At 39.9% G+C, this 23,157-nt stretch overlaps 1 protein-coding gene across 2 annotated transcripts; it reads right to left on the bottom strand.

The window, feature by feature from the left end:
- Positions 1 to 752: 752 nt before the first annotated feature.
- SMAD5 (SMAD family member 5) lies at positions 753 to 22,794 on the bottom strand. 2 transcript variants are annotated; one of them, XM_053956645.1, is made up of 7 exons: positions 22,688 to 22,794; positions 12,682 to 13,286; positions 11,210 to 11,461; positions 9,912 to 10,031; positions 9,057 to 9,278; positions 6,487 to 6,743; positions 753 to 5,565 (listed from the first exon to the last, which is right to left on the bottom strand). In XM_053956645.1, the coding sequence occupies exons 2-7, from the start codon at positions 13,082 to 13,084 to the stop codon at positions 5,422 to 5,424; spliced, it is 1,398 nt and encodes a 465-aa protein (XP_053812620.1). In that variant the 5' UTR covers positions 13,085 to 13,286; positions 22,688 to 22,794; the 3' UTR covers positions 753 to 5,421. The 2 variants fall into 2 exon arrangements, with proteins under 2 accessions (XP_053812620.1, XP_053812621.1); XM_053956646.1 differs by having other exon boundaries at positions 12,682 to 13,204.
- Between the last annotated feature and the right edge of the window lie 363 nt (positions 22,795 to 23,157).

The raw sequence follows: 23,157 nt of genomic DNA, 5'->3' as shown, positions 1-23,157 counted from the left end.
AAGTTGTATCAACATTTTCATTTCAGTTTTATACTAAAAAAATCATCTGTCATTGTGGAATTGGAATTCAGTATTTTTGTACTCATCCTGCCCAAAAAAGATTTAATATATGCACACCACTTTTCACCCTCTATTTCTGCAGTATCTTGGTAAACAAGGGAAGTTTTCTTCCACTCAATCTTTAAAAACAAGCTAATATACAGTTCACTAAAGTTCTAAATGTACATTTTATTGCAGCAGTATTTAGTTACAAGAGCTATCTGAGCAGCCTTAATTCACTGAAAGGCTGTGGGTCAGCAGTTCAAAGCTTGACACATTCCGGCAGGATGAGTTGTTTCAAGCAGGATGAGTTGTTTCAAAATGTTACCGTTGGCCACAGTAGGAAAAAAAAACCCCAACCACCCCCAACAGTCATCAGATTGCTGAGGTCTTACAGAAATACTTCAGTTGGTAGTACAAAAAATAGTTATATAAGTACTATCAAAATTATACCATTTTGGCTGGCTGCATTCTACAAGAGAAAAGAACTCTTTAAAATGAAGTTATTAAATAATTTAAGTCTCTACTTCTGAGAGCACAGCAGCTTTTACATTACCAAAAGCTACAAAAAAGTATTTTTTAAATGACAGGATCACCTTTGTGTGAGGAGGAATATGGACATGGAGAGGCATCAGCAGCAATTTACACATGATAAATTAACCCTTGTAAACAAATACTTGAGACACAGAGTTAAAGGAAATCAGAAGAATATGTGGGGTTTTTGTTTTGTTTATTGAAATATGAGCAGCAGTATGCAAAAAATATCTTTAAAAACATAACATAGCAAACCTAGTAATTTTAAAATTAACAAAATAAAAAGATGTTTAGAGTTAAATGAAAAAAACCTCATTGCTAGAACTGTGTTTTCTACAATGTAAACAAAAGCATAAAGGTTATGCTTGCAACAAACACAGAAGCAGATTTATGGAGCAGCACAAGAAAGCAACATTATATTGTAATCTGATGGTTTGGTCTATTGATTTGAATTCAGAATGGGAAACCCTCCTCAACAGAAACTTCACAACTCCAGAAGAAAGTTAGTGACGTGTTTGCCATTTGAAGCAAAACATTTAGAAAATGGTTTGGTTTTGGTTTTTGTTTCTTTGCCTTTCCAGAAACCATCACCAGCAACACTTTGAGCAAGTAAAATAATATCCTGAAAAAGTTACTATTTCAGACTAGGTGAGGAAGCCTGACACATTTTAATGTCCTCTAGAGTTATACTGCAAGAATACAAGTTAATCTTAGACCCAAGAATTGACAACTTTCACACTGTAATACTGTGGGGAAAAAAAATCATTGCTTCAAGCAAAACTAAAAAAAATTCCAACATTTTAAACAATTCTATCCTGAATCGTAGCACCTGGGCTATTTCATCATTCTTCTGCCTGCTGGGCTGTGCTGTCAGATTTGTCTCTCACTGGTCAGTCGTGCTAGAAGGTTTTATTTTGGTCCTGTAGATTCGATAACCCAGTGTCAGCCCTTCATGCCTAATGCAGTTAATAAGTGTGATACACAAGGCACTGCCTGACTGCCAGCTAGGCCCAGGTGTGTAAGGAGCAACAGCCAAGCTGCTGTCTTATCTCAGGGACTATAAAAGCACTCCCAGGAAAACCTCCAGGATAAGCTGCTCCAGGCTCTCTGCTGGTATTGCCAAAGCTGTCAATCAGTGCTGGGGCTGGTGCAAAGCAGGAAGATGCCCAGAAAGAAGAAAATACACTACAAGATCCAAATCAGTTTTTACTGAGGAGTAACAATCAGTCTAAGCTGGGCTACACTGGAAAGGCTCCATCTGCCACTACCACACCACTGGCTGAGTCAATCTCCTCATCCTTCTCCCTAGGTCAAGGGGTGATTTCTGCACAATGTGCTGTACCAGGAGCAGCACTTCCTGCTCTCATGACACTTTACACATTGTTGGCACCAAACAACTTTCTATCCAATCTATCCATGCATCCATATCTGAATTTTTTTATCAGCAGCACAGATGAACAAAACAGGCTTAGCAACACCATGAACCAGTAGCACACAAGATCTGCCAACCGGAAAGCTCCCAAAAAGCCCTACCAGGAAGGAACAGAGTAGAACACAGACAAATCTGACTGGGTTGGCTCCTGCAAGCCTGCCCAACCAGCAGTCACAAGCATATCCCAGCACTGCAGCTCTTACAGTTCCAGAATACATACACAACAGAGAAATGCCAGAGCACTTCAGTACTTAATGACAGCATCAGAAGTGGGTTAACTGGTATTATTGCAGAAATTACGGTTCAGTGCATGGGTAGCCAATCTAACCACAATACTAGCACTAAACACCAGCTCTGGCTCACAACACCCACTGCAGCACCCATTCTTGAGTCATTCAGTTGGCCACATATAAGCATACAAGTGAACAAACAGAGATGAAGCCAGGTGAAAAACATTTTGGATAAAGTAAAATCTTGTACCTACAACTGCAATCTTTCCTTAATTCAATGTGCCATGTCGTTTATTATATAAGCTAGTCAAGAAATAAAATATTCTGTAGTGTTAAATATACATATTCAGCAACTTGACAAATGTCAGGCCCCAAAAAGAAAATAGAAGCAGGATCCTGTGGCCAACTGACTTGGCATCTTATTCAATCAAAAGAACTGTCTGTGGGTTGCAGCTCCAAAGAATGAAAGGGAAGAAACCAAAGGTAAGTGGCAAATAATGTTACTCCCCTTCTCCTGAAGATGTACTCATCTGTTTTCAAACATACTTGAGAAACTGTTTAAAAAAACAAAACACAAAAAACCAAAACAGTAATACAGAAATTCCTGTACAAGAGAACATTAGGGTTCTGCAGAAGTGTTACAGTTTATTCCTTTAAGGCAATTCATAAAAAACATTTTAATGACATGTAAACAATTTTAATCCTCTAAGGTCATTTGTTACTTAGGTACCATACAATGCATGATTTCCATATTCGAGGAGAAACTGTCATTCAACAGAAGACACAAGAACTTGTTTAAAAAATAATTTTCTCAGGATTGCAGTAATTAACTGCAACACATCTTTTAATAAGTATTTGCATATTAGTTTTCAGCCTCTCCCCCAAACATTGAACCCTTTTCTGAAGAGGTGTTCAGGAAACAGAAAAAGCAAGGTGAGTTTAGAAACTATAACAGGGTCTTTCTGCATGCAAAATTTTGTATATAGTTCACTTCTAATTCTCTTAACATGTTTCTCTCAGCCTCTTTTTTATGATATAAAGGACGGAAATATGCATATGTTATGTAATTGATTTTAGTGTTCAGTCCAGTGTTTAAATTCTCTACTTTGCCAAATGCAAACATCATTAAATTCAACCAAGCCAAGTGCAAGGTCCCAGCTCGGTCCCAGAAATCCCAGACACACCTACAGGTTGGACAGAGAAGTGACTGAGAGCAGCCCTGCAGAGAACAACTTGGGGGTGATGGCTGATGAAAAGCTCACCATGAACTGGCAGTGAGCACTCACAGCCCAGAAAACCAACAGAATCCTGGGCTGTATCCCAAGGAATGTGGGCAGCAGGGTGAGGGAGGGCACTGCCCCCTCTGCTCTGCCCTTGTGAGAGCCCACCTGCAGTGCTGAGCACAGCTCTGGGGCCCCCAGCACAAGGACATGGAACTGCTGGAGCAAGTCCCAAGGTCACAATTCTGGTAAGAGGACTGGAGCACCTCCCCTGCAAAGAAGGCTGAAAAAGTTGAGGCTGTTCAGCCTGGAGAAGGAAGGCTGAGTGGAGACCTCATGAGAACCTTCCATGATCTGAAGGGGCTACAAGGAAGCTGGAGAGGGAGTCTTTGTCTGGAACTGTAGTGACAGGACAAGGAGTTAACAGGTCCCAACTGAAAGAGGGCAAATTTAGCTTAGACATACAGAAGAAACTCTTTACTGTGAGGCTGGTAAGGCACTGGCACAGGCTGCCCAGAGAGGCTGTGGATGCCCCAACCCTGGTAGTGTTCAAAGCCAGGTTGGAGAAGGGCTGGAGCAACCTGGTCTGGGGGGAGGTGTCCCTGCCCATAGAAAGTGGGGTTGGCACTGGGAGACCTTTACGGTCCCTTCCAACCCTTAACATTCTGTGATTCTTTAGATGTGAGAGAGAAATTCCATTGTCATATTAACACAGTCCTTCAATACTATAACAATGCCAACCACAGCTACAAGTCTTCTGATTGAAGCCTGGCCATCAGGGACAGGATCAAGAGCACTGTTTCATGCAGGCTACAAAAAAGTGATTACTTTTGGTCATTACCAACAGGTCTGAATTAAATTACATGATCTGGAAGTAAAAGCTTCTGCATTCAGTTACTCATTTGCTAAGCCACTCACAGTCTTCAAAGAGACTCAAACTCATACTTGAAAGTGAATTAAATACAGTGTAATCACTAATACTGCATAATGTCTACTGAGAGACTAAAAAGGCCTAACACAGATCAATTCCAGACAGGTAAAATAAACAGCTAGAACACCAAAAAGAAAACAAAAAACTTATTCCTTCCAAAAAGTATTAAGCACTGCCATTTACAAATAGTAGTGTTTATGTTAAAATAGAGACAGGTACCTAAAAAGAAATAGCCTTGGCAACCAAATCCAAATGGCATGAGTGTAAATCAAAGCAAAACAAGAATCACTACTCCAGAACCGTGCAGGATGTTTACCTTGGATCAATTACTACTTTAAATGGTGGTTAAAAGAGATATTACAAAACCAAAGTGGGAAAAGGATAAGAACTGCTATTCTGCATTAATATACAATGTGTTTATGACAGCATTTTCCAATAGAAAATACAAGTGTTTTTACACCACTCCAATATTTGTAAAAAGTATATTTCATGTGTACATTAAAAAAAAAAATCACATTGTTCAATCTGAGGCAAATTAGCCATAATAAAGTCTAATTTTGCTTATAACAGATGTCAACCTTAAGATATTAAAACACTAAGCTAAAAATACAGCTTGCAAGCTGGAGCTGCACATGTTCAAACAGTTTCATTAAAACACATTAAAAAATCCCAAATTATGATATGTATTTATTTTCTGAAGTCAGTCTTCATTAATTCTTGTCCCTACAGGACAAAAAGGTTTTCCAGTTAAGACATTTGTCTGTTTAAGTTTTAAGGGGAAGAAGGGGAAAAGTGTTCTGAATTTTTCAACAGACTATTTTTTCCCTTAGGGCTCGACTGTCACTTAAGCATCACAAGAACAATTTGAAATGTAAAACTGATTAGCTATACACAATGGAATTGGTCACAAAGGGATCTAAAAAAAAAAGTTAAATCATAAGATCCATTCTCCATATAGCTCACAGTATCCACTGGAAGTTTCTCTAGAATTAGAATAAGTTCACTAAAAATAAGGCTGAAGATGGAATTTCAGCACTATGAAACAGATGAGATGGGATTAAGAGGAGAACCCATTTGTGTAAGTACTTTATCCAGCCACTGGAGGGGCCCATGAAGATGAATTTCTATCCAGCACGGGGTGCTTGTGACGTCCTGCCGGTGATATTCAGCTCCCCAGCCCTAGAAAATGAACAAAATGGTACTGATCAATTTGAGGACATGCTTGTCTTTTAAAATAACTACTAACAAGAAACAAGAAATGATGTTCTCCAGATACTTATCTGAAGGTAATTTACAATCTAGTCACACTGATCTACAGGAACAAACCCGAGGCTGGGAAGGAGCAGGAGGGAAGCTGCACCTGGAAGCCTGAATGAAGTCTTGCGTGCTACAGCCTCCTGTGGAGCTCACTGCTGCCTTGAGGATGACTCCTGGCCATGGCCACATCTCTCTTCTCTTTCAACCTCCTGCTCCCTCTCCTCCACACCTTCCCACTGAGCAGTATTTGTCATAACTGACAAAACCAATGAGACATCTTTTGGACAAGATGCAAACAAAACCCTTGGAAAGCCCAAGTTTGGACTCCACACTAAACTTGAGACAGACAACATCTTGATTAAATAATGCTCAGGAAATGCTCCTGTGAGAATAACAGCACAGCTTGACTTCAGAAACTTAAATCACTTCTTTTTTCCATAACCAGGGATTTTTTTAAACTAATAATCAATTTGAAGAAGCTGAAAATTTTCTTCAATAATTATGCTCCTTTCTACTCAAATTCTTTTAGTGGACTTGTTATTCACTTTAATCCTTGAAATTCAGACCATGTACTTAAATCTCCTTTAATAAAATTACAGCAACCATAATGAATAAATTCCTGTCCTGAATACTAAAGTAACTGAATACACAGCCAACATTCAATATAGAATCTGTGCTTTTCCTTTCTTGCATTGATTTCCTTCTCCCTCAGTTAACCACTTTAAATATACTTATAATTGAAAAGAGCCACATCAGGCCAGAATAGCTTTGCTATAGTGCTAATGGAATTACTGCTAAATACCCAAATCCACAATAAACTTAAATACTCTCAGAAAAATTTACCTTTACAAAACTCATTCGAATGGTGCACATTTTGGTGAGCTCATATACTGCTTCAAATCCATGATTGACAGACTGAGCTAAAAGCTGAGCAAACTCCTGATTGTTAAAAATTTTCAGACTGCATCCACTGGGAATCTTGCATACAGTTGTTGGATGAAAGCCATGGTGGTAGTTGCAGTTCCTGCTCTGTACAAATATGCTGCTATCACTTAAACACTCGGCATAGACTTCTCCACCAACATAGTAGAGATGAACTCCTTGAAAACAAAGATAGGAACATTTCAAATTACTTTGTTGTCTCTGATTTTGAGATAGTTATCATAAGCTCTATTTTATTGGGAAGAAAAAGGTAAATTTCTGCCTGAGGGGCTTTTCATAAAAGCTTCTGCTTGCACTGCAACACAGTGTCTCATATCAACACATCAGGCTCATGATACACCAGCCACTAGATGTCCTTCTCTGACCAATTACAGAATAGAATGAAAAAATTACTGCCACATTTCAACTGTTATTTCAAGCCATTTTTCTAGAGAATTTATGTGGATTTTAAAACCTCAGTTTTATACACCTGGCAGCTTCTGCCTATGCCTAGTAGAACAGAAATAGGTGTGTCCTGGGAGAAGGGTCAGTGATGGACATGAATGAGAAAAAATATCCACAGTCTGCTCTGATTTTCAGTACATTTTATCAAGCTGAAGGACAGGTAAATCCAAATAGTTGCTCCACTTAATTACCAAAAGGGTTTACAAACCTTAACATCAACAAAGCCCCCAGATTTATCACATCTGTCTGAATTCAGCTATGCACATATTTTCAAGTACATACAACATTATTACTGGCTAAAAATTAATATACAAAAGCTGCCCATCCCTTCAGCACTCAAACTCAGGTGTTCCCTGCTGCTTCACTGAAACACCTGCTTTCCCTCCCCTACCCCAGTTTTACATGGTTGGGATCTGGCTCCATTTAAGTCGTCCCTGCAATACCCTGAGAACCCACCATGGACCATCCCGTGATGTGCCAGAGGAGGCTGCAGCAAGTCAATGGATGCAAGTTAATCTCTCAGACAGCAGCCACTGTTGTGAACATTGCTAGACCCACTTGGGACTAAGGCAGGATGCAGATTACAGAGGAACTGTTGGCTTCAACAACTACAAGCAGCTGTCAGAGAATCTGGGCAAGACTGAATTTTCACAACACAACCCTATTAATTTAAAAAAGCAGTGACCACTACTTGCCAGTTAGAGTAAAAAAACCTTAGCACATAGGATTGGGTGGTTCTAAGGAGGCAAAACCTCAAGACCTTTCAAGCAAAAGCCATAAATAAACAATATTTTATCTCCAATCAACCTTAATTGTTGTCAGAACAGTTAAAGCAAAGTTTAAGTTCAATAATTACTATTAGAGATGCAGACATTGTAAAGCTCATCACTATTTTACGATATGATGATGGGTCCTGGTTACACTTTTGACCTTAGGCAGATGCACAAGATTTCCCTGCCAATACCACTAAAAGGGGTGAGACAAAACAAAAGAGCCTGACAAACCACCCACGCCCCACAAATTACTTGTTCCCATTTATAATGTTATTTTATTTATAAATTTTTTTGGACAACTGCATTGCAGAGCCAAGTATCTAACAGACACAAATAGAATTTCTGGTCTCCAAATTATCTGCAAAATTTTGTCATATTTATAGTAGTTTCTAATTAAAAGAATGTTATGGGACAGGGTGAATTTTCATCAATCAAAATTCAAGACCAACTTTACCAAATGCTAGGTGGTAAAAAGACTTCTAAACATGTGCAAGAGAAACAAGGTTCTCATCTCAGGACTGAAATAATCACAAAAAAAATATTCAGAAAAAGCATCCTACAATTTAAGATAATCCAGGCAACATTCCATCAAGGATGAAAACTGTGCATCTCTATGTACTATCAGCCAAAACAGTACAGGAAAACTAGAAGATCTTGCAAAACCTGCTGTCTCCAGGAATCCCTCCCACACACATCCACGCCCCATGGATTCACTCAGACAAATGAGCCCTTGCAGTTTTGCATTAGCACTTCAAAGTCCTGCTGCCAACTCACCAAGATATTTGAACATACTGTAGACAGAAGGTAATACCTTAAAACAACAAAACAAAAAAAAATCTCTGACATACTGCAAAGGTGTATGCAGAATTTAAGTAGATACAATGTGGAGTATCATGGCATATCCTTTAATGTTTCTTGGTGCTAAAACACAGACCACTACATTTAGCCTAACAAGCAAGCCGCAGTGGCAATCTATTTTGGTGAAGAAGGGGTAATATTTATCGAATATTAGGGGTAATATTTAGGGGTAATATTTAATATATAGTAATTTTTAATTAGTGACAAAGAAAAATGCATTAAATTCCTGACTAATTAGAATCAAACCATGCCTAACTAAGTTGTTTTCTGATACTGGAGACGTAGATAATGTATCATATCTCAGATCACCTCTAGCATTCTCATCTGAGAATTATCACTGCTGCAGTATAGAGCAATAAAACCAAGGACTTGGTTCGTGAGACAACTCAGTTTCACCTTTGCCAATGTGCCGTCGAGTGTTCTCGATCGTTGAGTTGCGATTGACGTTGGAGAGCAAACCTAAGCAGAACCTGTTCTTGTTATTGGAGGGATCTGTAAACCCATCTACTAAGACACTTGTGGAAGATGCATGGAAAGCCTCCCCAACACGGTTATTTAACTCATAATACACAATGGAGCACCAGTGTTTGGGTTCTTCATAGGCAACGGGCTGAACATCTGAAAAGCAAATGGAAGTAACAGTTTAGGTAAGAGTTAAAAAACTAAAGCTACAACTGTCAAGCAGACCTTCCAAAACACCAAGAGCTAAGTAAAATCTGAGTAAACAATTATGATGGGCAAAAAGTGTCTTGATTATAACCTTGAAGATTTTGACCTTTGTGCATTTTAGCTGGCCTGTTCATTTGGCTGTTTTTTCCAATTTTAAGCCTGATATTAAACAAAAATAACATTACACACACAAAAAAGATTATGTGATAGCAGGTGAAACATAACTTTTCTGATCATTTTAAAAAAAATCTCTTATAACTGGTATTTTGGGACTCAATTTTCAGAGCCTTCATGCAAATGTTATTCCAGCAACAGACAAAGGTAGCAGAAAAGAAATAAAAAAAGTTCAACTCACTGGAAGCCACATTTTGCACCTGAGGCTTTGAAAGGAAAAGATGAAAATAAAAATAAGCAAGGTAAGTTTTATTTCTCAATTATGTCTCTTACAGCCTCAGTTTGCCTAGGAGGATTGCTTCCACCTACCAGCAAGATTTACTGGCCTATTTAAAGTTATTCATTCAGTTTGGTCATGAGATGCAAGACACCAAACTATGTAATTTTACACCAGACTACACAACTTACCTCTTGTAGATATATTTGGCATGATCTGAGGGATCATAGTATTGCTTGTGTCCATAGACTGTGAATTATCCTGTCCCATTTGTTCATCAGGGGGCATATATGCAGGAGGTGGAGTATCAGCTACAAACATGAAAAAAATAAGAATAAATTTCAACAATTTAGAGTATTTATTTATACATTCTACAGTTGTAAAAACACAAAAATATTCCCCAACAAGATGTTAAAAAATTTGGCCTCATTTTCAAAGAAATCTGAACACAGCCAGCTGTCTTTACAGTAAACTCCTTCAGCAGCTGAAATTTTACCTATGGAACCAATAACAAGATTGGAAACTTGAAAAAAATAAGAGATGCACTTTTTTCTTTCTGCATTTTTTTTCTTTAATACCTGTACTCTTGCATTTGGGCTTGATGACTCTGCTTCCCCCTTTCTGTCACACAAACATGAGCTTTCTTGCCTACCCTCTTCTCGGTGTTCAAAAACAAAGCAGTAGAAGAAATAACTATCTGCTTAGTATAAAAAAGACCTAGAAAAGTTTGGGGGGTTTTGCTGTTCCTGCAGGCTGAGTTAATTACAGAAGTGTGGATCTGTTTTCTTCCATCAGCACAGCACTCAGTGTGGTAACATCCCATAAATGTGTGCCCCATAAATGCATCCACCCCAGTGATCCCAGTACTTGGCCAACACAGATACCCACTGACTGGGACACTTCTGGGGAACTGAGCAACCAGACTACAAAGATTAGGCCACTGAGCTAGTGGAAAAATAAAATCCTTACTCTACAGAATTCCTGGCTTTATAAACCACACCAATAATCAGAATCAATAAAACTTCTTTCCTTTGTCCCTATCAATTGTTTTTTCTGTGTTTTACTGCTCAGTTAAACAAAATCAGTTTACTCCAATCTGTTCCCAACAAAAATGTTACTTTTTTTCCAGTTAAACACTATATTTTAAGTGTTTTTATTCAGTGAAAGACATCAATAAACTTCCTGTTCAGCATCCTACATTTGCTTTCTTTTCATTGGTATTTCTTCTTCTAAAGTATGGATTAGTCATTCTGTAGAGAAGCTGTGCAAAAACAACACACTAGTATTACAGCCATGACAAAAAAAACAGTTGGAAAAATAAAACTGCAACAATTAACTCCAACCAGTGACAAAACTAGGAAGAAATTCCCATGAAATGCAAAAGAAAAAGCCATTTATGGCAAACATCATGAATTCCTGGGGTCACGGGTCACAACAACACGTGACATTTCAGTGATTTTTATGAAACTGCCATTCAGGCTGTACTCACCTGGCAGCTGAAAGGGACTGGATGGCCCAGAGCTGGCTGGGGAGCTCGGGTAAGTGCTGCTGGCTGGAGAAGGGGGGTAGGGGCTGTTTGGCGAGATGGAGAATGGAGTGCTGTTGGGCTGCTGGAAGGAGTCCGGAAACGTCGCGTTGTGTGGCATGTGGGGCTCGTTGTGGCTGAGGTTCCTGAACTGAACTAGCAGACTGTGCTGGGGGTTGAATTCACTATGTCTAGGCACTAACACTGGAGGTAGAACTGCAAAAAACAAACAAATCCCAGATACATTTAGATTAAAACCTGAGACATAAGGTAAGAGACACAAATAATGTGCTATTCTGCTCATCGTGATCATTTCAAATCTATCTGGGGTGGAAAGAGGAGCAGGGGATGAATCTGGCATGCCTTTACCCCATCCTCTCCTTCACTTTTTACATCATTCTTAATGGAAGATTCAAACTTTACTCTTGCAAGAATCACAAAAACATACACATATCTCACACAACCCGAAGATGACCTTTTTTTAAATAAAATAAACCAAACCAGGCTGTATGTGGCACATACTGAAATACTGATGCAGAAGTGCAAAACTTATGTCTGTGTACGTTAGCAAATCAGAAAAAATGGGAACACAGTCTCTATTACTGCAGTCAAACTATATAGTTACATATTGTCCTTTCTACTGAAAAGAAACAAAATCTGTACTGCCATACATTTTTAATTCAGGACTGCTGGAGTCTGGAATTCCAGTGCTGCAGCAGTGCACTTGAGCACTACAGTCAATGCAGTAGAGTTACAACCACTTTGGGGAGCAAGGGAAGCAACTTCTCACCACACTGTCCAGAGCAACATTCTTCATCTCTCCCACTGCAACCCCAATCCTCCTCACCTTTCCCACAGCACATTTTAACAGCAGGCTCCTTACCTGACACACACCTTCCTCTAACTGATCACATCTCCGAGTTCTATTCACCTCTGCTGTCGCCTAACTGGAAGTCATGTGGGGAACTCTACCACCCTAGAATTTTATTAATTTTAGTTTTCATCTTCTCTCAGTTCATGTCACACATTGATTAAATCGCAAGCACCTGAAAGGCAGCCACCAGCCTCCTTCCAAGGACTGAGATTTTGAAACAAGTTTCTCAAAGAAACTGAACCTGAAAGAACACATCACTGTTTTCTATTTCACGACAAAGGAGAACTTTGCTACTAACTTTAAGGGCAGCAGGCTTAAGAAGTCTGTGGGAAAAAGGTGATTAATCCCAAAGAAAACAGCTCAGACCATTAGTACAGAATGGACCACACATCTCTCCAAAACCCCACCAGTAATGTACACTTTGAACATTCCTCTCCCAAACTGCCTCATACACCACTTTCAATTGGTTGTACAGTACCAGAGGAGGAGGAGGATGGAGTGAATAGTTAAGTGGTTACCAAAGATTCAGTTCAGTTTTTAGGACAATAACTTTCAAACATACCTGGGCTCTCCACCCTCTTGTAGTGGTATGGATTGATGCAGACTTCCTTTTGTTTGGATCCAAAAGGAAATTCACAAATATCCAACGGCTTCAGCTCGTGATGGCTCTGTAGATCCGGCCAGCGCCACACACGACAGTAGATCACGTGGGGAAGGCCTTTTCTGTGAGAAACCTGCAGCCGTCCATCTAAAGATCGGGGGATGGTAACACACTTGCTGGGCTGCCCTGGACTGCTCAAGGCTTTCTCCAGTTCTTCCATAGCACCCTTTTTCTTTTTCAGCTTCTTTACCAAAGCATCAACAGCTTTTTCTGCCCATTTTTCCTCTTCATCTCCTTGTTTCCAGCCCAACAGACGCTTTACAGCTGGGCTAGTAAAGGAGAACAAACTGGCCATTGACGTCATTTGACACAAGTCTTCAAAAAGTTTGTTGGGTTTTGTCTGTTGGGTTTTTTATTTTTTTTTTCAAATAAATGTCAGTGAACACCCAAAGCAATTATTGCAACTGATGAGCCGTATTATTTCCTGGAGGACGAGAAATGAACATAGAGATGTCAATGATGAAGCCTTCACATCAAAAATGATGATTGATTCCTCCAATTTAGTTCTAGTAAAAAGATAATTTAACAAGGAATTAGCAAACAAGTAAAAGCTGTGGTAAAACAAAAAGGCAGATACAAAAAGACTTCCTGTTTCAACCCTAGCATTGTACCTGATTTTGTTTGAAAACAAAATCCCAGAAGTACTACAACCCCACTCCAAAAAAGTGATCAGTCCCCAAAGCTTGCCCTACTGATTAGTGGGAAAAAGGACCATCAAGAGATGATGGTCAGTAGGGACAGCACAGTTCCATTAACACTCCTTAAATTGATTACTTTCTCTCAGAAGATAGGCTTGAGGAACATGCTTTAAAACTGGTAATATATCCCCGTCATGGTGCTGCATTAGAAGACTAAACTTGCTATGAAGAAACAGGGAAGAGGCAGGGTGGAACCACCAGTACCAAGGCCAATACTTCACAGAAATACTCAGCTTCTCAAATGGATCTTTATTTCCAAAAAGGAAAAAAATCCTAAAACATCTGCTTTTTCTTGAGCTCTAACTGGTTACCCCATATTTTTGAGAGTACTAAAAGAAATTAGGAAGAAACTGTAGATGAAGAAAACAAAGCAATTAAAAGAAAAACCCAATAAAAAGCACAAACCAAACCTTCTTCAGCCACCCAGAGAGGTGGTCAACCTTTTTTTAGCTATAGCTAATTTTATGCTGCACTTCCTTATATCTTTTAAGAAGAGTATTTGAAGAGCTGGATATTTTTAGCCTTGGCAAAAAAAAAAAATTGTTTTCTCCTCCTCAAAAAAAAAGAAGGGGGGAAAAAGACATGGTGGAGTAAGCATTAGAAATGTGACCTTTACTACAAAGTGCCTCGGAAAGGAGAAGAGCAGAACGACTGGCTCATGAATGGTGTTTTACCACTCACCAGCCCTAATGCAAATCCTCCCCCCAGCAATTTAAGGAGTACCGATGACAAGAGGAAATGATGTGCTGTGGCAACGAACTGATAAGAACTTGTAAAATCCCTTGTGAATACTAAATAAGCAAGTATAGACAATGAGCAGCTGGCAAAAAGCAAGAGCAGAGCTAAGAGAAAGGATGTCAATAACAAAAGATGCTTCCTCTCTTGCTACAGAGACTGCCAAACAACATTGTCTCTCCACTTTTGATAAACCAGGGTGAATTAGAACATCTACCCCAGCCCGAGACACCAAATCTGCACATAAGAGAAAAAAGGGGTGGGGGGGAGCAAAATGTTAAATATGTCTGTGCTGGTTCTCTTAGACTGCTACCTTTAATCAAGATGATCTTTTTTTCCTCCCATCTTTGATAAACTAAAAGTCATCTGATAAGGCTTTTTAAGTGTCTGGGTACATTTACAGGCTCACTCAGGCACTTGGACAGATCCTTCTATATAACAAAACCGTATACTAAGCACCAGCAGCCAAAGCTACAGCAAACATCCCTTGGGAAGGCATTTATGTCCCAAGTGTAACCATCCTGTATTTTCTATTATGGAGTTAAAGGGTGAGGAAAGCAGGGAACAAACCCAAGGACACTTGGTGTTCCTTTACAGGAAAAAAATCCATTTATTTCATGCAGTAGCTTAATCCCATTGGTACTTCTTTGATTATTCAACTTTGTTTCAGTAATATGGAAAAAAAAATCGGAAAAGCGAAACAAACAGAAAAACTGTTTGAAGGTCTTTCTTCCTAGAGCTTTCATAAAAAAAACAAAATGAAAAAAAAAAAGAGAGAACAGAAGTCTCTCACTACTTCAGTAACTCCCTAGAAGAAGGTATTGAGAAAAAACTAAAGGAAAAAACTCAAATAAATACATATCACCTGTTTTCTTCAGAAATATCACCATGTCTGCACTTTCAGACTAATTTAGTTCCCTCAGACTATTACACATGAGAATCTTTGCACCCTTCAAAGTAACAGGAAATACATAAAGGGAAATAAACTTGGCCAGGAACTCAGACTGAATTTTTTCTTTTTCTGAGGATAAAAGTTTACTGTTTCAAAAAGTAAAAGCTGTTTACAGTTGCAACTAACTTACTTTTAAGCCTAGCATACATTCAATAGCTGCAAGATCAGCAACTGCTCACACCCCTAGAAAAGGAAATGAACCCACCTAGAATCTCAGACCAGAAGACAATTAAAATGTTCTATTTTTGCTTTCAGCTATGCTTTCAAAGAATCTTAAGCATCATCAAGGCAGAAGATGCACTGGAAATTCCTCTAGTTAAGTTTAGCTCAAAGGAGATTTTAACAAACATCCCCTGATCTATCCCATCTGTATTAAGAAACCTAATTTAAAGATCTACAGTTCTATGCTGTGATCATGTAAAATTCTGGTTTTTATTATTTTGAACATAATGGATCAACCAGGAAAGATATTTTATTTGTTTTATATAATTTCAACATCATTTACCCACAAGTATGCTCATGGAATAAACAAGCTCACTAAAAGGAAAGGAAGTTGGAACAGTTCTACTAAGATGATACTTGCAGTAATTAGTATTTGTAGGGCAAGTGGCAAGGGAATTATGATAAATGACTGTCCTACAAACTATCACTTTAGAAATAATCTGCTTGCAGTAAGTAACATAATTAACTCTAAAAAGTTTACATTCAAGGGCCCATCAACAAAAGCAAAGCCTGGTAAAAGAAGTATTTCAGAAGCATCAGAAAAGATTTGATCAAAACTGCTTCAACTTCTTCAAAAAAAAGTTTCCACATACATGCTTGTAACTCTAACCACTGAAAAATGAGACTGTTGAGGTCCTTAATACCATTCACTGTAACTCCATTCTGGCCACTTACGAGGCTTTCAAGACTCTTCTGTAGAAGTGTATTTGAACCTGTTGAAGAAAATCAAGGGCAAGAAAGAAAATGCAGCAAAATACTAATAGGGTTTGAGAAGTAAAGAACGACACTGAATTTATCCCATTGCGCACCTGCCCGAAGTTCATTTTGGATGGCAAAACACTGAAGGCTTACAGCTTTTGCCTTTCTTAAGAAAACAAAGCAGAATTAAAAAGGTTCATGAATCATGAGCTGGCTTCATGAGCTATTTAAGGCCACAAAGCCGTAGGTTCAGGTATTTATGTAGAAACCAAACATTTCCATGTAGAAACTGCAATTCATGTAGGGTTTTTAGACTTCTGAATGTGTGGCATAAACCACATTTGGAACATTTACTTGCATTTGCTGTAATTTCAGCATCTAATTTGTGAAAGGTTTCTAAGTAATCCTGACATCTGCCAGGAACAGCTTCCCCAGATCATTGTACTTACAATCAATTTCTTCTGAAGCTTAAAAGCAAAGTTATGAGCTGTGATTGCAGTACCACAGAGCATCACTGAGCTCTGAATACAGAAACAAATGCCTTAAAGAGTCACATTTTCATTCAGTGGTGCACAAATTACTCCTATTGCTGCACCTCTAGAAACAGCTGGTAACAACTTTTATGGGGAAAAAGGCTTGCTTAAATTTCCTTAAGAGGCAGAGGGTCTATTAGGCATTAACTCCTTTTATTAAATAACTTTTCAGCTGAACTATAAGAGAACATCAACTGAAAACCACACTATTACATTAAAAAAAAAAGCTACAAACACTCTTTAAGGAGCAAGGGTAATGAATTACATGGAGTAGCATGAGGGGGCTTTTAAAGGGCAAGTATAAAAGGAAGTAATCGTTGTATCAAAATTAGACTTTGGGGCATGCATTATTTATACTTTAAAAGTTCTTGTTAATGACCACAGCAAATGGAAGGAAACTAGTTGGGTGAACAGGTCCATTGTTTGAACCCCCTCCTTAATACTTCATCCAGCCAGACAGATATAAACAAAGCTGGCCAACAACAGAACTTATATTTCATTTATGCAGATGGGAGAACTCTACCACCTTCCATCTGCCATCACAAATACTGAGCAACTTGACTTCCCTTTAGCAGTTCTTGTGAAATTTTCTTAGCCTACTCCATTAAACTGGCAAGTTCAGTAGGTTCACTTGATGTCATACCAAGGAATCTCCTTCTGGCTAAAAGGACCTGAGCAAGAGTCACTGCAGAACAGAAAATGTAACATTACATATGGTGTACCTATTTTCATGAGATGCATTTTGTATGTAACGTGTTCTCCCATTGATTCCAAACTAATTTCCCACCTGCAAAATCTAGGTTTGAAATACCATTAACCAAACAAACCATCATCCCAAGCAGCAAGACAATGAATGATGCTTTCACAAGCACAAGAATAAAATGGGTAAAACCATTTTAAAATGCGTAAAGTCAGTGACCCTCATCCCTACCTACTGCCAGTACTAAGGCCATGTTCAAATGTACAAGGACTACTCTCTTCCCATTAATTTACTAGTTTGCAAATTCAGGAAGCCTCCTGTAGCATCATACCCAATCTGAAACAAGGAACTTCACTGCTGATGATTAGAAGCTGTTTTGAGACTCAACTTCATACAATAAACAAAGTACCACTTATAACCAGCAGCACAACTGGGAGTTCATTAGAGCTGCTGCAGATCTGCAGTTAAAGCTGTTCTGCAGTCAGCTCTTGTGCTTAACTTTATTGCCCTTCAAACTCAGAAATGCTCAAGTATTTTGACTCCATACACACTAACATACATATTCATACAGAAAGCTGAGAAACTCAACTGCAGTATATTATAGTGTGTTATGCTATATACACAGATCAATACTTTCTTTAAAACTACAACCTCACACTTCATTTCACTTGGTGTTATTAAAATCCTTCTTTCCTTATAAATTTCCTGACAGGAACTGTGCAGGATTGTGCTTGGGTTTTACTATCATTTTCCCAAGCTTACATTGTAGCCCAGCACACAGTCCCATGCAAAGGCACATATTAGTGCCTTTTCTTGAAAACAAACACAGGAGAAATGTTAGCATACACATCAAGCGTAGAACAAATCCTAAGATGACACTGTGGTTAAAAAACTTGTTCAATGAACTTGAAGGGCCTGCATCCTTCAAACCACTGCCACAGCCTCTCCACAGAAAAGATTTCTCTTCAATTACCCTGTGCAACATCTCAGCCACAAGGAATACCAGCAATGAAAAAACTTCTTTTGCCTCTTATCCCCGTAAGTTTAAGATGAAAGAGATTTTAAAAATTATATCAAAAAGGAACTTGTGGTATTTTCATGAAAAGTGGCATCCAGCTGACCAAAATCTATGGTAAGTGCTTTTACCCTAGCACTAGATTTCTTGCTTCAAACATGCCTTGTAAGGCAATATAATCTAACTGATAATATATGTAAACAAGAAGAGAAAAGAACTGTCTGGTATCTTCAAAACTTTTACTAACCGTGACTGCCCTGCAAACAGAAAAGTCTACTGACAATTGCTGACAGGGCTTTCTCACACAATACTTTTGCTTTTAATTTCCACATCTGTACACCATCTAACACAGCATAAAAAAAAATGCTGAAGCATTTAGCTCTGTCAGCTGAGAAGTATTTAACCAGCACTCTCTTATAAAAAACCTAACAAATTCTGAGGCCAAGCACAAGCAGCAAGTAAAACAATGTACATGGAAGATATAACTCAGATAGCAAAGTGATGCTTCTGTTTCTTCTTAATAGTTTTCACAAAAACGATTGTAAAAAAATAATACCACTGATAATGATTTATACCACAAAAGAGGTCTGGGCAAAGAGATCACTAAGAGAGTTCCACTGCATTTCCAAAGCATCTTCACTTCCATCTGATGTCAATAAAAGCTCAGAAAAATTATAACTGAAGAACAGTTTTGAATTTGTTCTGCATCATGGCAAGACTTGAGTTTAACTCTGATACAGGGGAAGGGAGAGGGAGGGAGAAAACACCAAGACCTGCTATGCCTAAAATGTTCTATTTCTTAAAGCATCCACACTTACCAAAAAAAAAAAAAAAAAAAAAATCCAATGCTCCCATGGCCCTGGTGTCTGCAGCTGCTCTAATTATTGAGCAATTAGCTTTTGTAGAAATTGTCAGAACTATAATTTTCCATCTTAGAACCAAAACCTGTCTTCCTTAAGTGTTTTATCTGAACTGTACATTTTCTCACTTTTCTATTTCAGCTAACTGGCACTTTCCAGCAGAAGCATTATGCTGGAAAATGCCATCATCAACAGTAGACAGCCCTGAAACTGCCTCATGTTTTTAAGGTTATTTAAGATCTACTCTAACCAAAACAGATAACTACAACTTAGAATCCATGTCTTAATTAAAATTCCAGAGAAAAGCACTGCTACATTTCACTAAACATGGAAACAAAGGCCTATGCCTCCATTGGTAGGTTGGACATGGACAAGCAAGTGGGTGATTAGGAATGACCTCAGTACTACACTTGGAGACAAAAATGGGAAAATAAAGGGCATCTTGTACTTTTCACAAACCCTGAAGTATGCTAAAAAATTAACAAGCTGGACAAAGCCTTCTGAAACTGTAGATGGTAATGTGCAAGACCTTCATTAAAGTCCAAGATTCTAAATACTATGAGTTGGCTATAAAAAGTATAACGTGGGAAATGGGACAGCCAAAAAGCTTTAAAAGAAGAAAAATAAAGATGTATATGTGTCTGTGTGTTTGTATACACTTCACTCCAACTGAATTGCGTTAAGCCTGTGACAAGTTTACAAAAGCTAAAGGATTGGAGGGAACACTGACAATAGTAATTCAGCAAGTTGTTTTTTTTTTTCCCCTTGCACAGAATGAATGAATGGCAAAGTATTCTAAATTTGTCAGTTTGTGACATCCACTGACCCAGAATTCAGAGACACTACTTCATAGTTGGTGTATCAGTAGCAGGACTCTGACAAAGATCCTCTGTCAAGGATGACAGTGCTGGCAGGCTCAACCTTGGTGGTAGGTCAGTGGGGATACGGACTTGGCAGGCAGCATCCTGCACCTTGCCAACCCACGCTGGTCAAGCGCGCTCCAGTGCCAGCCAAACTTTTCTACGTGGTCACAGGAACACGGCTAAAAAGGCTTCCAGAAAACAGTGCAGGAACTTGCACTGTGACTAATGATAAAGGCAAAAGTGTTAGATTACTGCTCAACTTGCTTTTAATGAGCTGTTTATCGTTAGCCATGAAGATATCTCAAGTGCGCTCAGCTCACACAAGAACAAATCTCATTTTGAATACAAGCTCCTTACCTGCTATTAAAAAAAAATCAGTAAAGATCTTTAAAGAAACATTGACAGATTAAAATAAAATTAATTCCACCAAATCTAAGAGAGACATTTGAAAAAACTCATACTTTTAATTAAAAAAAACCAAACAAACATGAATATAACCAGCAAGGCCTTAACGGGAAGGAAGGGAAGACAGAGGGACTTGCACAGAATTGCCACAGGAGTATTTCTACAGGTCTGTAATTCAGCCAAGAGCAATTAAAAGAGTTCCTAGCACTTTCCTTAGACATCTATAAAGAAAACAGAAGACAATTTTCTGCAATTAAATATGTCCTCCAAAGCATTAAAGACCACAACATAATTTACAAAGAACATTCAAATAAGCCCAAAAAGTTCCTTAACTGAGCATGAGCACTCCATCTTGGGAGTCATTTTTTTCCAGCTCAAATAATATTCTGTGACCATAAAAACTCTGCACAGATCACCCACTCCAGGTGCAAGATTAAAAATCTGACTTCCTGAAAAGTACAAAATATTACAGGGTCAACAATTACAGTTGTTCCTTCAAGTTCCATTACAGGTTAAAACTACAAACCTCAAAAAAACCCAAAAAAACCACCCACCACAGCTGTACACAGCAGCACACCCTGTTGTGATCTTTTGTCATCAATAAAAGAAATGCAGAGGAAGCCTCTCTTCCTTCTTTTCCATTTGTCAGCCCCATCTTGATTGTCCATCTGGGCTTCCACCAGGAAAGTCCTCTTCAGAAAAAGAGAAAATTCCTATCTCAAATGTACATCTTCCACATTTGAAAGGAAAAGAAAGGTTTGAAAAAGGTAGGTATCCCAGTAAGCACATGGTTTGTTGGGGTTTTATTTTGCAGAAATAAGTGGCATTAGTCACTTAGCAGCAATTTCAAGGCCAAGTGAACAAAATTTTAATATCAGAGGTAAGAGTAAACCACTATCAAACGGCAGGGATTAAGACATTAAATCCAACACAGACAGGGCACTCTCAAAAGTTACAACACACTAATTATGAAACATCTTCAATTAAGTTATTTGCTGCTTCTATTAACTTCCACTACCACTAGCTGCCAACTTCATAAAGCATTACAGGTTTTGATGAGCACAGGCACATGCCTGCAAGTGTTTGCACCTTTTTCTTTACTCCAGTCAAACTGTGATTCCTCAAAATACCAGGAAGATATTCTGTGCAGAACTTCTGTAACTGACACATGCAATGAACTATGCTCATTTCAGTTTTCGTTATTTTAAAGCCACCCATGGAAGGCTAATTATCTGAAATTAACGAAGGAATGAAAACAGCATGAGATTCCATCTAAACCCATCATATACTGACAATCTAATTTCCCATGACAGACAAAACTTTGCTGATGCAAATTCTGACAGTTATTCCTTGGAGGTTTTGTTAAAGCAGCAAGTCCAAGTGATTCACTGCATGGAATTTCTAAATCCCTACCTATTCTACCATGAGACTCAATTACTATTAACAAACCTATTCAATAATACATTGAACACTACTGCTGAATCAGTTCTTCCCTGTCTCATTTTCCTGCGAAATATCACTCAATTACCTTAAGGTCACATCAGAAACCCCACAACTGGAACAAAGCACAGATCATTTGATTTCCAGTCTTGTGCTTTTAACCGCAAAAGCCTATTTCCTCTATTAAATTTACAACCCGCAGAAGACAAAAATTGCCATTCTAAATCACCGAAGCTGTGCATCTGTTGTCAGGCAGCTGTCAGGGCTGGACGCACCGAGAAAGGCCAAGGTGGACAAGTGTGTGTTTGTGAGAGCTGTGTGTGTGTGTGAGCCCGCACATCGCCTCCCGCCTCTTTACCAGCGGCTGCAAACGTGTTTGTTCCTCTCCCCTCGCTCGGTCAGGCCTGACTCCAGTTAAGAGAGTCCTCGTCTTATAAAAGAAACCCGAAAAATCACAAACAGCAAAAAACAAGAGACAACCCTCTCGAGCCTCCGCCGAGCACGGCGATGTCCGCTCCTGTACCGGCACCACGCGTGTCCGAGCAGCCCCGCGGGCGGCCCCGCGCTCTCCCCTCCCTCCCGGGGCTGCTCCTTCCCCTCCAGGCCTCTCCCCGTCCCCTCCCGCCCCGCCGGGACCCCCGTGTCACCGCGGGCCCGCTCGAGGCCTCGGCCCCGTCTCCCCCCGCACCCCCACCGCCGCCCGGAACCCGACTCGCAGCGCCGCGACCCCGCGGCCCGTAACCCCCCCCCCCCCATCCCACAACTATCCCGCCGCCCCGACCCACCCGGCGCGGAGCAGGCGGCCTCCCCGGGGCGGGTGTCCGTGAGGCGCCGGCTGGGCCGCGGCCGCCGCTGCTGCTGCGGCGAAACTTTGCCGGGGGAGGCGGCGGGACGGGAGCGGCGGCGGCGGCGGCGGGGCCGGCGGGGCCAGCGCCGGGACCCGGATGTGCGCGAGGGGCGGGGCCGCGCGCGCGCCACGGCGGCGGCGGGAGGAAGCGGGAAAAGGGCCGGGCCGGGCCCGGGTGCCGTGTGGGAAGGGGCCCTGCGGGGAATCGGCCGCCTCTGTGAAAGGGAGCGAAATAAATGCAAATAATGAATTAGTAAATAAGCGTGCGGGGTTCCGTGACCACAAAGTAGCGTACCGCATAACGGAGCAATACAAGAGGCCCCGAAGGTCCCGCTGCGATGGCGGGCGCTGCTGGGGCCGAGGGCCGGGGCTTTCCCGCAGCGCCGTGTGCTGCTGCCCTGCAGCGGC

This window comes from Vidua chalybeata, chromosome 15, assembly GCF_026979565.1.
Source record: "Vidua chalybeata isolate OUT-0048 chromosome 15, bVidCha1 merged haplotype, whole genome shotgun sequence".
NCBI classification, from domain to species: domain Eukaryota; kingdom Metazoa; phylum Chordata; class Aves; order Passeriformes; family Viduidae; genus Vidua; species Vidua chalybeata.
Note: the sequence above shows the minus strand (reverse complement) of the source record. Positions and strands in the feature narration are given on the sequence as shown.